This window comes from Erpetoichthys calabaricus, chromosome 2 (assembly GCF_900747795.2).
Source record: "Erpetoichthys calabaricus chromosome 2, fErpCal1.3, whole genome shotgun sequence".
Classification (NCBI taxonomy): domain Eukaryota; kingdom Metazoa; phylum Chordata; class Cladistia; order Polypteriformes; family Polypteridae; genus Erpetoichthys; species Erpetoichthys calabaricus.
The window spans coordinates 264,467,183-264,481,370 of NC_041395.2; the positions used below are offsets into that span (position 1 = coordinate 264,467,183).

Genomic DNA, 14,188 nt, shown 5'->3' on the forward strand with positions numbered 1-14,188 from the left:
CTTCTTTGACTTATATTGTATTGATTTTATAATACATTAATCGGTCACATAGTTTTAGATAGACCCAAATATCTTTAAGAACTGCAGACCAATATCCAATTTATCTTTTTTTTCTAAAACTTTCTAATTTTTTACAGAAAACTGGAGCTATACAACTTGAATATTCTCTTAAAATTGTCTGGAAAATGTATCTGGCTTTTGCCCCAGTCACAGCACAGAAAAAAAGGTTTAACTCTTGTAAATGTTATTCTCATCTCCTCTGATGCTGAAAGTACTACAATTATCATGCTTTATACTTAAGTGCTGTTTTTACTATTAGTATTCTACTACACAGGCTTGAGAATGAAATGATGCCTGTCATACCCTGCTTTTAGTAGGTTTGCTTCATATTCATTAAATCGTTTTTAATATGTACGAAAGTCATTGGAAGGAATGCTCAGACCCCCCCAAAAAAGTTATATTTATTCTGCTTTGTTGTAATTGCCCAGCTTTTAACCTAATATTTTCCTGGAAGACGAAGATCACAAAATTCCAGATATAATGGGATTCAATATAGACCCAAGTTAAGTAACATTACACAATAACAAAATGTCAATGAAAAAATCGGATTACTTGTGTCTTAAAATCCAAATGTTAATTTATAGTTGCATGCTCCCAGTGTCCCAAACAAGTGTATTTTGGCCAAAATACTGTTAAATAAACCACTTCCAGAAAATGCTGTCATGTACAACAGAAAAACATTTTTAAATAGCATCTGGATTTTTAATTGAAGCCCTCCCAATCCTTCTTTATTTGTCTACATTGAAGTTTTGCTCTTATAATTTTACCAAACTCTGAATTGTTTGTACTGTTGACTAAGTATTTTCTACACATCCAAACTTTACTAGTTTCCTATGGAACAGAACAAGTTCCAGGACTAAGACGATACCCTTGATAGACTTTATTAACAGTCTCACTTCAAAAACAGTATTTAATCTGTAAACCATACTCATCTAAACATTATAGACCTACATCTAATCTCATTATTAGGGTGTAATTGCATGAAAAATAACTCCAGACTAAAATCAATTTATGTATATACATGCAGACTTTCCCAGGAATTTCACAGCAAATTGAGTATGTATGTGAACAAACAAGGTCAAGAATCCTAGCAATAGTCAAGGCGTCAGTTTCCGTGGTTGAGACCCAATATATTCTGCAGGATATTCCAGGGTTCCTATGCCTGAACTAATCAGTAAAATTACCAAGTAAAACATGCAAAATGACACTGGACCCTAATTTATACACGTGGAGAGAGCTGGATCATTTAGCAGAAGATTAATTACTTTTCAATGTAAGCAATTTGGAAAGTGTAAATTGAATGGATTTTTTGAAATAAGAGAACAACTCTTGATCCAAGCTAAGACAAAAAGCTGTTGAGTCCAGTTGGTAACAGACACAACTGCTTGCTTTATACCTTTATGCTTGCATGTCTGATGTAAACCAAGGTTATTAGAAAAAAACACAAGTCAACCATTGCTCAGTGTCCTTTTGCTCACTGTTCACAGTCTCCACACCCCCACCTGCAATTAGGATGGTATTTGTGACCATTACTAACCAAGCAAATTGCAGTCTTACACTGAAATATATGAACAAGCAAGTTTCAGTACTGTAATCTTCTGCATTAAAGACAGCAAACAATATTTGCTCACAGGAAGAAAGCTGAACATAAAACAAAAAGAATTTCCAATGTGTAATGTATTTACAGTATGTTACAGAAATAGATCAGCCATACAAGACATAGTTGAAACATTATAATCTGCTAGTAGTATATAGTCTGACAAAGTGATGCTATTTCAGCATTAAGTCAATTCAGGTTTAGTTTGGTTGTAAGACACACTTAGGAATTAAAAACCACTTTATTATAGAAGGGGCCTAAAAACATAGTCCATTTAGTGCATTAGTTGGTAGTGGTTTTATTCTACCAAATCATTTTCCAACTAAACAAAATATTTTTAAAGAAATCTAACAGGTATGGCCAAATTATTCCGGTCATATTTTGAGGTTACTTGCTAATGATTAGCCAGGTGGAAATGTTATAACAGTAGCTTATTCTCTATAACAGAGATTCTCAAACTCAATCCTGGGAACCAACTGTGGTTACAGTTTTTTGCTCCAACCAGCTTCTGCTTTTAATTGGACTCCTAGGCTATTAAATGAACTGTTATTTCCCAGATTCTGTGTTTTGGAACAATATAGAAAGTAGAAATTAGAAACGTTTGATTGAAATTAAAATTATCAATCTACAGAGGGCTGAATTCAAAGACACCCCAAAAATCAAAGTGAAAAAATTATGTGGCAGGCTAGTCCATTTTGCCGAAATTTCATTGCAGCAACTCAAAATCGTACTTAGTAGTTTGTATGGCCCCCACGTGCTTGTATGCATGCCTGATAACGTCGGGGGTGGGGGCGGATGCTCCTAATGAGACGACGGGTGGTGTCCTGGGGGATTTCCTCCCAGATCTGGACCAGGGCATCACTGAGCTCCTAGACAGTCTGAGGTGCAACCTGGTGGCGTCGGATGGACTGAAACATAATGTCCTAGAGGTGTTCTATTGGATTTAGGTCAGGCGAGCGTGAAGGCCAGTCAATGGTATCAATTCCTTCATCCTCCTGGAACTACCTGCATACTCTTGCCACATGAGGCCAGGCAACCCAGGGGAACGCAGGACCCACTGCACCAGCATGGGGTCTGACAATGGATCCAATGATATTATCCCAATACCTAATGGCAGTCAATGTGCCATTGTCTAGCCTGACTAGCTAGCCATTGAGGTCTGTGTGTCTCTCCATGGATATGCCTCCCCAGACCATCACTGACCCACCATCAAACCGATGTTACAGGCTTCACAACGTTCTCCACAGCTTCTCCAGACCCTTTCGCGTCTGCCACATGTGCTCAGGGTGAACCTGCTGTCATCTGTGAAAAACACAGGGCACCAGTGGAGGACCTGCCAATTCTGGTATTCTAAGGCAATTGCCAATTGAACTCCACAGTGCCAGACAGTGAGCACAGGACCCACAAGAGGATGTCGGACCCTCAGGCCACCCTCATGAAATCTGTCCCTGATTGTTTAGTCAGAGACATTCACACCAGTGGCCTGCTAGAGATCATTTTGTAGGGCTCTGGCAGTGCTCATCCTGTTCCTCTTTGCCCAAAGGAGCAGATACCAGTCCTGCTGATGGGTGATGGATCTTCTATGGCCCTAGAGTAATTGCCTGTGTCCTGGAATCTCCTCCATGCCCTTGAGACTGTGCTGGGAGACACAGCAAACCTGTGGCACATATTGATGTGCCATCCCGGAGAAGTTGAACTACCTGTACAACCTCTGTAGGTGCTAGGTATCACCTCATGCTACCAGTAGTGACACTGACTGTAGCCAAATGCAAAACTAGTGAAAAAACAGTAGGAAAAAAAGATGATGAGGGAAAAATGTCAGTGGCACCTGTTAAACCATTCCTGTTTTGGGGGTCGTCTCATTGTTGCCTCTCTAGTGCACCGGTTGTTAATTTCATTAACACCAAAACACCTGAAACTGATTAACAACCACACAACTGACCAGATCAATATCCCAGAAGTTTCATTGACTTGATGCTATACTCTGATTAAAAAGTGTTCCTTTAATTTTTTTCAGCAGTATATATATATTAAAATATACTAAGCAGTTATATGGAAATAACCTATTTTTTTCTTTTTAAGAGTGTTTTCATCTTGATTTTCATTATACCTTTCCAGGTGTTCTACTTGTTTAATCCATTATTTACTAATTATTGAGGTCTGTCACTAAAGTAGTTGCAACCTTTCATGATTTTGCCTGGGTGTCTGCTCTGTTCATTTTAAATTGTCATTATTAAGATGCAATGAAGGGACCAAACTGCACAGAGAAAAGGCAAGATATAATGAAATGAACAAAAGAAAGTTAAGCATGTAAATCTATAGCAAAAATAGAAATATTTCTAAATGTTGTTTAAATGTAAAAATAATGAGACTATTTTTCTGAATGAAGAATAAGAGAAGAGAAAAAAGTACCAGCTAATTAAATGAATCAGTGTTATCATTTTTTGTCACTGATCATGCATCTGGTTGAAAAAAAAAAACCTGAAGCCACAGTGGGACCCCAGCACCAACTTTGAGAACTCTTAATCACTTGTACCTCTGCCTGCTATTTGTTAATTGTCACTGTCTAAACACATTAAACATAGAAAAACCATTATGTAAATGTAAATTAAAAAGTAGGAAAAATGGTGTACATTAAAATTTATGCACTGGTCTGCATTTTTTACTCCTGTCAAAAATGATAGGTGTTCTTTATAGATTTGTGGGTACTCAATCCAAATCTGGATTTACATCCAATTTTTGGGAGATGAAAGTTAAATATGAAAAGAAAATGCTATTTTAGATAAAAAAAGTAAAATATTTTTAAATTAATTATTTAGACTTGAAAAAATAAATTATATATACTGTGTTTTAAATATAATTACTACTTTCAAAAAGCTGTCACTAGGTAGTTTTTTGTCCTATTATAATTCACTGAAGGTGTTTTACAGTAGAATGACTACACTCCACTTTCAACTGTAACATTTTTCCATTAGAGCAACATGCTCGTGGAACCTCTCCCTATGTTCCTCAGAGACGTTTATCATGTGTTTGGGAGAAAATCCAAAGGAAATTGTAGGATATAGATTTTTAAAGACACGTGGCACCCAAGTGCTATGTGGGAAGATAGACTGGTTCATTATAGATTTCTGCCTTTGTATTCCTAAGAAAACAATAGCACAAGCTTTTTTTTCCGATAATGGATGGGCATGCATTGTTTTATCATTTGTTTACCTGTTACCTGTGCTAATAAACTGTAAAATTGTAACAAGAATCACAATAAAGCTACATTTCACAAGGAAGATTATTCTTAATGATCATTAATACAGTAGAGTCTCGCTTATCCGACATAAACGGGCCGGCAGAAGGTCGGATAAGTGAAAATGTTGGATAATGGGAGGTGTTAAGAAAAAGACTATTAAACATCAAACTATGTTATAATTTTACACAATACAAACATAATAATCATGTTTTACAACAAAACAACAGAAAAAATTAACTGAAAAAATGAACTTAGCAACAAAAAATAGACTACGCTCATGCTCGCAACTTGCAGTTCTTGTTGCCGATTGATGCGTTTTTTTGGGTTTTTTTTGCGGTGGGATGTCGGATAATACGGAATGTCGGATAAGCAAAGGTCGGATAAGTGAGACTCTACTGCAGTTATAACTTTGTTAAAAGAAAAGTCTTTACCTCAGACCTGCAAGGAACTCCATCACAGCATTGTAGTTTCCCATATTCCAACAGCACTTTGCTACATGAACAAGATAAGAAAAGACTTCTCGCTTCTCTTCCATGGAGCCAGCAGTGAGAATCAGCCATGTTACCCAAGTGCTTACCTGTAAACCCAATGTATAATGTTAATTTCTAATGAGTAAATAACTTATATAATAAACTTTTAACAACATATATATTTTTGATTTCAAAATGTTAAGATAAGTCAAATAGTGAATTATGCTCAAACCTTTGATTTTATAAATAATAGATTCATTTTTAGAAATTATAAATGTCCACTTAACAATCTCCTTCTTTTCCCTCTTTCTCCTCTTGATCTTCTCCAACTTCCGTGTGGGTTAATGTTCCTGATAGACCCTCTCCATACAGCTCAGTCCTTCACTTCCTCCCTAGCCAGTCCATTTTGCTTCAAGTCTTCCTTTATTCATCTACCTATGCTGCAGCCTCTGCTACTTTCTCCTCCCCTGTACTTCAATTTCCATCTCCCTTTAACCCACATATTTATTTTCTCTCCTCATTATAAGTCTATATCACTAAAAACTATTTTCTGCATTTACTTAGACATCACTCCTACAGTTCTTGTACAATATTGTCTCATTTCCTTTTCTGTCCTTTTTAACTACACACATCCATGTCAACATTCCCATTTTTGCCACATACAGCTTCTTCTCCTGTGTTGGCTTTACTGATCATGCCTCAGCTCTATACATCATTGCAGGTCTTACCACTCTCTTAAAATCCTTACCTTACCTTCGCCCCTTGCTCACTTCGCTCGTCAACCGCCCGGCCTGCGTTACATGCCAGCCACATCGCGTCTCTGCTGCTCGCATATGTGGGTTTCACTTTCACCAAACAACAAATCTTTTAATTCTCGAGGATATGCCTCTTCATTGGGAAGAAACACTACTTTTCCCTGATGGCAACACGAATTAGACGATCTACAAGTCTCCGTAAGTTTAAACCCAAACAATAACTACAAACTTCTGTCATATCACCTATGTCCATAGATTCTATCTCTTTTTGCTGTCCCATTATTAATAGTAATAATTTCTGTTTGTTAGATAGATAGATAGATAGATAGATAGATAGATAGATAGATAGATAGATAGATAGATAGATAGATAGATAGATAGATAGATAGATAGATAGATAGATAGATAGATAGATAGATAGATAGATAGATACTTTATTAATCCCAAGGGGAAATTCACATACTCCAGCAGCACCTTACTGATACAAAAAACAATATTAAATTAAAGATTGATAATAATGCAGGTAAAAACAGACAATAACTTTGTATAATGTTAATGTTTACACTAGTGCTGGGCGGTATACCGGTTCATACCGAAAAAAGTTTTTTATTTTTTTTTATGATATGGATTTTTCTTATACCGCAACACCGGTTTAAATTGCCTAAACGACGTTCGGAACATGACGCAGCGGGAAAATGTTCAAGTGGGGACCTTTTCACTGCTACACCGCTAAACACACATTTGTTGCACTAGGGCTCTTTTTCACTGCTACACCACCAAATAGTGGGCGGTAGCATAGGTATGCCGCGCGGTGAAAATGGACAGAGAGCATTCCGAAACTGAACTAAAAGTTGAACATGATGAACAGAAGAACTTTTGCCGAAAAAAAGAGTCACGTCCGTCGCCTGGAGATACTTTAGTTTTAAAAGGTCATGTGTAAATACTGTTTCTATACTACTGGATAATACTGCAAGCCAAGTTGTACTTGTTTTTGTACTTGCTAGTGTATGTTTTGCTTGTATTCATCCTGTGCAGGCGACTCGTTCAGAGATGGGCGCAACTCTGAATGGATGGCATAATTAAACATGTATAACGAAGATATTTTTAAAGTTCTGAACACTCCGTCGGCTAAGTTAATAACTAGTTTTAATTTCACAAAGACGTTTATCGTGTGGTGATTGGTAATGTGGAGAAAGGAAAAGGAAAGATAGGAACTGGGGTTTTGGTAGAGAGCAGGAATATCATGAGGTGAATGGATTCTGTGCGGTGATTGCTGCGGGCGCCTGCTCTTAGTGCGGAGGAAGTCAGTTTAAGAAGCGTAGTGATTAACAACTGGGTCGGGGAACACTTAACACAAAGTATTTGATGTGCTGCATTAACTTGTGACGGGGTTTGAGAAAATCTAGTAAATTAAACATTGATTTTAGGATGAAGTTTAGTTTACAACATTCTACTTTAATTATAAAATAAACTATGAGAATAAAGTGGAAATGTCGACTTTAATCTTGACATAGTCAACATGTCGAATTTATTCTCGACATATAGTTTGTTTTTTTCTTCCGTGTCCATATTTTTTTTTCTTCACAGTGGCCCTAATGCGCTTCCATAGGGCTATACCACAAACAGCATTATAAATGCAAGTTGCAGTTTTATTATTTATGTATATAGCTTAGCTTGAAGCAAGGTCCATATTAATGCAGTTTGCCTAAATGATGGTACAGTTGGTAAGATGTCATCACCAAGTTGCACTTGTTTTATTTTATTTTAATTTGGTGAATACTGTGTAATGCACCTGGGCTTGAAGCTTTGAAGTAATGGTGCAACTATCAGTAATACTATTATATATTTTATTGTTATTATTTATTAGTTTAAATATTATGCAGTTTAATGATGGTAAAATTGTTTAAAAAGTCACTTTAACATGTCAGTGGACAGAGATTGTTAACATTAACAGAAAGTGTAGTTGGTTTACAAAAAATATTTACTATTTATTCCTTTTCTAAGACGAGTTCAGTGCAATCCAACTTTTGACAAACACCTCTGGATATTTTACTAAGTCTAAATGCCTCTTTGGATGGTTGAAAATATGTTGTCAAAATCATAGTTTAAGCTTTTGCAAAATTTGTTCAATTAAAGGTTCTATATTTTGGCTGCATCTGTCATGCGATGTGCTTCCTTCTCTTTAGTGCCACCCCCTTGAAAACTATCACTTTATGGGGCCATGCAAACCTGGATTAATACTTGTGTGCACATTAAAATGTCTTTTTGTATGATGTACAATTCTCATAACAGTCTAATAGGTTATTCTGAGCCAGTCTACTGCAGTAATTGCAGTGGAAAATGTGGTTAACATCCACTCATGCATGGGGAAAAAAATACCGTCTAATACCGTGAAACCGAATTTAGAAAAATACCGTGATATAGAATTTTGGTCATACCGCCCACCTCTAGTTTACACCCCCAGGTGGAATTGAAGAGTCGCATAGTTTGGGGGAGGAACGATCTTCTCAGTCTGTCAGTGGAGCAGGACAGTGACAGCAGTCTGTCGCTGAAGCTGCTCTTCTGTCTGGAGATGACACTGTTTAGTGGATGCAGTGGATTTTCCATAATTGATAGGAGCCTGCTGAGCGCCCGTCACTCTGCCACAGATGTCAAACTGTCCAGCTCCATGCCAACAATAGAGCCTGCCTTCCTCACCAGTTTGTCCAGGCGTGAGGCGTCTTTCTTCTTAATGTTGCCTCCCCAGCACATCACCGCGTAGAAGAGGGTGCTCGCCACAACCATCTGATAGAACATCTGCAGCATCTTATTGCAGATGTTGAAGGACACCAGCCTTCAAGGAAGTATAACCAGCTCTGTCCTTTCTTACACAGAGCATCAGTATTGGCAGTCCAGTCTAATTTATCATCCAGCTGCACTCCCAGATATTTATAGGTCTGCACCATCTGCACACAGTCACCTCTGATGATCACGGGGTCCATGAGGGGTCTGGGCCTCCTAAAATCCACCACCAGCTCTTTGGTTTTGCTGGTGTTCAGGTGTAGGTAGTTTGAGTCGCACCATTTAACAAAGACATTGATTAGGTCCCTATACTCATCCTCCTGCCCACTCCTGATGCAGCCCACGATAGCAGTGTCATCAGCGAACTTTTGCACGTGGCAGGACTCCGAGTTGAATTGGAAGTCCGATGTATATAGGCTGAACAGGACCGGAGAAAGTACAGTCCCTTGTGGCACTCCTGTGTTGCTGACCACAATGTCAGGCGTGCAGTTCCCAAGACGCACATACTGAGGTCTGTCTTTAAGATAGTCCACGATCCATGCCACCAGGTATGAATCTACTCCCATCTCTGTCAGCTTGTCCCTAAGGAGCAGAGGTTGGATTGTGTTGAAGGCGCTAGAGAAGTCTAGAAACATAATTCTTACAGCACCACTGCCCCTGTCCAAGTGGGAGAGGGATCGATGTAGTATATAGATGATGGCATACTCCGCTCCCACCTTCTCCTGATATGCAAACTGCAGAGGGTCGAGGGCGTGTTGAACCTGTGGCCTCAGGTGGTGAAGCAGCAGCCTCTCCATGGTGTTCATCACATGTGATGTCAGAGCAACAGGCCGGAAGTCATTCAGCTCACTAGGACGTGATACCTTTGGGACTGGGGTGATGCAAGATGTTTTCCAAAGCCTCGGGACTCTCCCCTGTTCCAGGCTCAGGTTGAAGATGCGCTGTAGAGGACCCCCCAGCTCCGATGCACAGACCTTCAACAGTCGTGGCGATACTCCATCTGGACCCGCTGCTTTGCTGGCACGAAGTCTCCTCAGCTCTCTGCTCACTTGCGCTGTTGTAATTATGGGTGGGGATGTCTCTCCCATGCTGGTATCAGCAGAAGGATGTGTGGAGGGTGAAGTACTCCGAGGTGAGAGTGAGAGTGGGTTAGGGTGGTCAAACCTGTTAAAGAAGTTGTTCATTTGGTTTGCTCTCTTCACGTCTCTCTCGATGGTGGTACCCCCGCTTCGAGCTGCAGCCAGTGATGATCTTCATCCCATCCCGCACTTCCTTCATGCTGTTATTCTGCAACTTCTGCTCCAGCTTTCTTCTGTACTGCTTCGCCGCCCTGAGCTGGACTCGGAGTTCCTTCTGCACGCGCTTGAGCTCATGCTGATCACCGCCTTTAAAAGCCCTTTTCTTCTGGTTCAAAAGGCCCTTGATGTCACTTGTAATCCATGGCTTGTTGTTAGCATAGCAGCGTACAGTTCTTACTGGAACTACAATGTCCATACAGAAGTTGATGTAGTCAGTAGTGCAGTCAACAACTTCCTCAATGTTCTCACTATGTGATCCCTGCAGGATATCCCAGTCTGTAGTTCCAAAACATTCTCTCAGAGCCTTCTCTGCCTCCAGGGTCCACTTCCTGAATGATCATGTGGTTGTAGGTAGCTCCCTCACTCTTGCTTTGTAGTGAGGCTGAAGCAGAACCAGGTTATGATCTGATTTCCCAAACTCAGGCAGTGGGGTGGCACATACTGGGAGAAGGCAGGTAATGTTTTGTCCAGTGTCACATGGTTAAAGTCTCCAGCGATTAGCACAAGCGCCTCAGGGTGCTGCGTTTGTAACTTAGCAACAGCAGAATGGATGTTAGCACTAATGAGATCTTTACTATCAGTTTTTTGAGACTTTTGAATTTTAGTACTTTAATAATCTCTAACCTGCTCTGCGTGTGTATCGCGCTGACATTTTTTAACCTCTTTACGACATTCTACTTTGTCTTCTGAGAGTGCAGGAACTGTGTCTGACAATAGCATTCACATGAATGAAAAGTGATTGGAACGTGGGCATGGTTGTAAATGTCTGAGAGGAGTGCGGGACTTATCCAAATCTCTCTGAAATTATCTCTCATTAAAGTTGAAATTATCTCCAAGAAAGTCTTGTCCCAGGATTTCCTTTTATAATAGAGAGATGTGTAGTTAATTCTCCCTAACGTCTGTCATCCCTCTGTCTAATAGTATAAGATATTTCGGAGTTGATATTACTGCCTAAATCTCAGACATATCCTCTAATAACTATTGTCACATCTTTGCTGATGAGAAAGCATTCGTATACACCTGGTCCAAACCCACCCTCTCTTTTCAGGCTTGTCTGGCCATTATCAAAATGAATATTGTACCCCACTTCAGCTTCATTAGTTCCATGCTGGCACTTCCAGCTCCTGCTAAATATTGGTCCAAGGTTAGGTCACTGATCTCAAGGTTCCTCTGGAACGGCAAGAGACCAAACCATAAACTTTCAATCCTGGTTAGAAATAGACTGAGTGCAGGTGTAGCTCTGCCAGAACCAAGAACTATACCATTGGGCTTTTGCCCTGTGCCCTATTTTGTCATGGCTGTGTCCTCCCCCTTATCCCCCTCCATGGCTCCCTATAGAATCCTCCATTGCTTTCCCACTTTCACTTGAAGGTGCCTTGCTTACTTCCTTGAAGTCTAAAGCTGCCAAACTTTCCTTGGGACCTATTTTACCATTCACCACATACATCTGGGATTGTGTGGAAAAGTTACTTGCACCCTGGGAAAATGGCACTCCCTTACTCCTATATTTAATAACCCTGCTCTTATAGTAAGTGACTGGCCCTGTGTATTTCTTCCTTGGCAGCATTCTGGAATTAGCGTGCTGGGAGATCTGTTTAATAGTTTGGGGCTTATGATGTTCCAGTCTTTACAAGCACATTTTAATTTCCATGCTTCCAGTTTCTTTTTCTACCTTCAACTCCAATCAGTACTTAGAACATGTGGAATTTCCCTGACTACCCCACTACCAAATCACTGATTATACTCTTTGCTTTGTTTTTTCTCTCTGTGACGATGCTGGTCCCCTACATACTCCCTCTTCCCACATGGGAGTCTGCTGAACCAACACTGTCGATAGTTATGACCGAGAAAATGACACATGCATGTTTCAAAGCCACCTTTTAATATGTGGTATTGGTATTGATTTTCCTGATTTCTCAATGGTAAAAATGAGTTAAGAAGCTCATAACAGCTGTGTTTCACTCTATATGTTGCTACTTAGGCTACATTCAGGCTGCAGTTACAAGTGTCTCAGTTTCGTTTTTTGCCTCATATGCAATTTTTTTTGTTTGATGTTTTAAAATAGTTTTGCAAATGAATGTGTACCAATATGACTGTGTACCAATATCATAGATAGATAGATAGATAGATAGATAGATAGATAGATAGATAGATAGATAGATAGATAGATAGATAGATAGATAGATAGATAGATAGATAGATAGATAGATAGATAGATAGATAGATTTGTTCCTGGGGGAAATGTGTCTTTTTATAGAAGCTTTTTCAATAAAAACATTAACAAATAAATACATACTTTGGTCTAAACACATACCAGAATGACTATAAAGCAAGAAATTTAAAAATAAAGAAAAGTCTTGACTTGACTGACACAGTCACAGTGAGGCATTATGCAGATGTATTGCTGTTGGTAAAATGGAGCTCCAGTAGCGTCTCTTGGAACACTTCTGCTGAATAACTCATTGGCAGAAAGTACTCAGTATAGCGTGTCAGAGAGGGGATGTGTAGCATTGTTCATAATGGCACTCAGTTTTGTTTTAATTCTCTCCTTCTCTACTACATTCAGGAGGTCCAGAGTGTGTCCTATACCTGAGCTTGCCCTTTAAATTAGCTTGTTGATTTGGTTCAGCAAAATGAATAAAAAATTAGTTCATTAGACAGATTAAACCTAATAAACAAGCAAGAATACCAACTACATTCTGATTTCAAATGGCAAGTACCCAAAGATTCTTTGAGTGAAATCATCACTGCAAAATTTGTCTGCAGGATTCTTTGGGACAAAATAAGATTTTGAGGCATGACTTTGCAGAAAACAGGTAGCAATTAGGCTCTATTGGCCACCATTTTTTTGTAATTTTGTATTATTTATTTGCATTAATGTTTCTTTTGTTTATTATGTACATTTTTCTTTGTGTCTGTTTCATTACAAATGCACTAGGGATTGGAGTGTTTCATGTGCTTACTGTACCTTACTATTGCTTATCATTTCCTATGGATTTTTCTACAATGTGCTCTGTGTTTTGACAACGAAAGAATTAACAAAAAGACTTTTGCACAGGGTTTGAATACAAGACCCCACCTTCCCAACTCTAATGTAGAGTGGTGAATTTAGTTTCCCTGAAGTTTAGTACAGTTAGACACCATGTGTCCTTTTCAACTACAATATAAAACATAATCGCTCCTTTTTTAGGGTTTGCTGCTCTCTGCTGCCAATCGTGGTTTGCTTAGCTCCATAGGTTTTAGATTCTACAGAGCAACTGATTCGACCTTTTACCTAAACTCTTGAATAAACAATTTCAAGGAGAAGCAAAATTGGTTGTTTGTATCATACATAACCAATGCCCACTGAAGAGGCTTTTTGTCCAGTAGAGACATAATAAACACTACACTTGTTTGATCATCGTTATAAGTTTTTGGTTGAACTTCCAACACCATACAACATTATTTTAAAAATCTCCTAGATTCATTTAGATCCCCTGAGCTATAAGTGGGATATAGGATATGAGACTCGTTACTGTGCCTGCAATTCACTGTGGGTACCAGGTTAGACGTGGCATTTACTGTATAGTGATTGTTAGATTGGTTACAGCCCCTGCTATTTGCTTTACAGAAGCCTGAAATTTCCACACTTGTTTTTCTTAATGTTTTCATCTCCCCCTGATTATCCTGCATTAAAATATGATATATCTCGGGGTGGTTAATAGTGATCCAATCTATTTTGCAAAGACTTTTTGAGCAGAAATCAGGAGATGCAGTGTGGTATAGAGGTTAAGACTTTGGACTTCAAACCTGTGTCTAACAGGGTCATAACGCGGGCTGTACGCAATAGATAGAAATTTGCTGCAAGCTATGCAGTGAATAGACTCAACGTTTACAACACATTCCTTTTGGTTTCGAGGCAGCTCAAACCCAAGGTAGATAAAGTTTGCGACTAGACCAGATTCTTCAGAAGCTCTCAGAGGTCTTGGAGGAACACAAACTGGACG

General features: G+C 39.0%; 1 protein-coding gene across 1 annotated transcript in view; it reads right to left on the reverse strand.

Annotated features, from left to right (window-relative positions):
• plce1 (phospholipase C, epsilon 1) overlaps positions 1-14,188 on the reverse strand; it is a 310,336-nt gene that overhangs the window by 92,786 nt on the left and 203,362 nt on the right. The window contains 1 exon segment of the mRNA XM_051923099.1: positions 5,330-5,475. Coding sequence (XP_051779059.1) covers positions 5,330-5,475 — 146 coding nt within the window.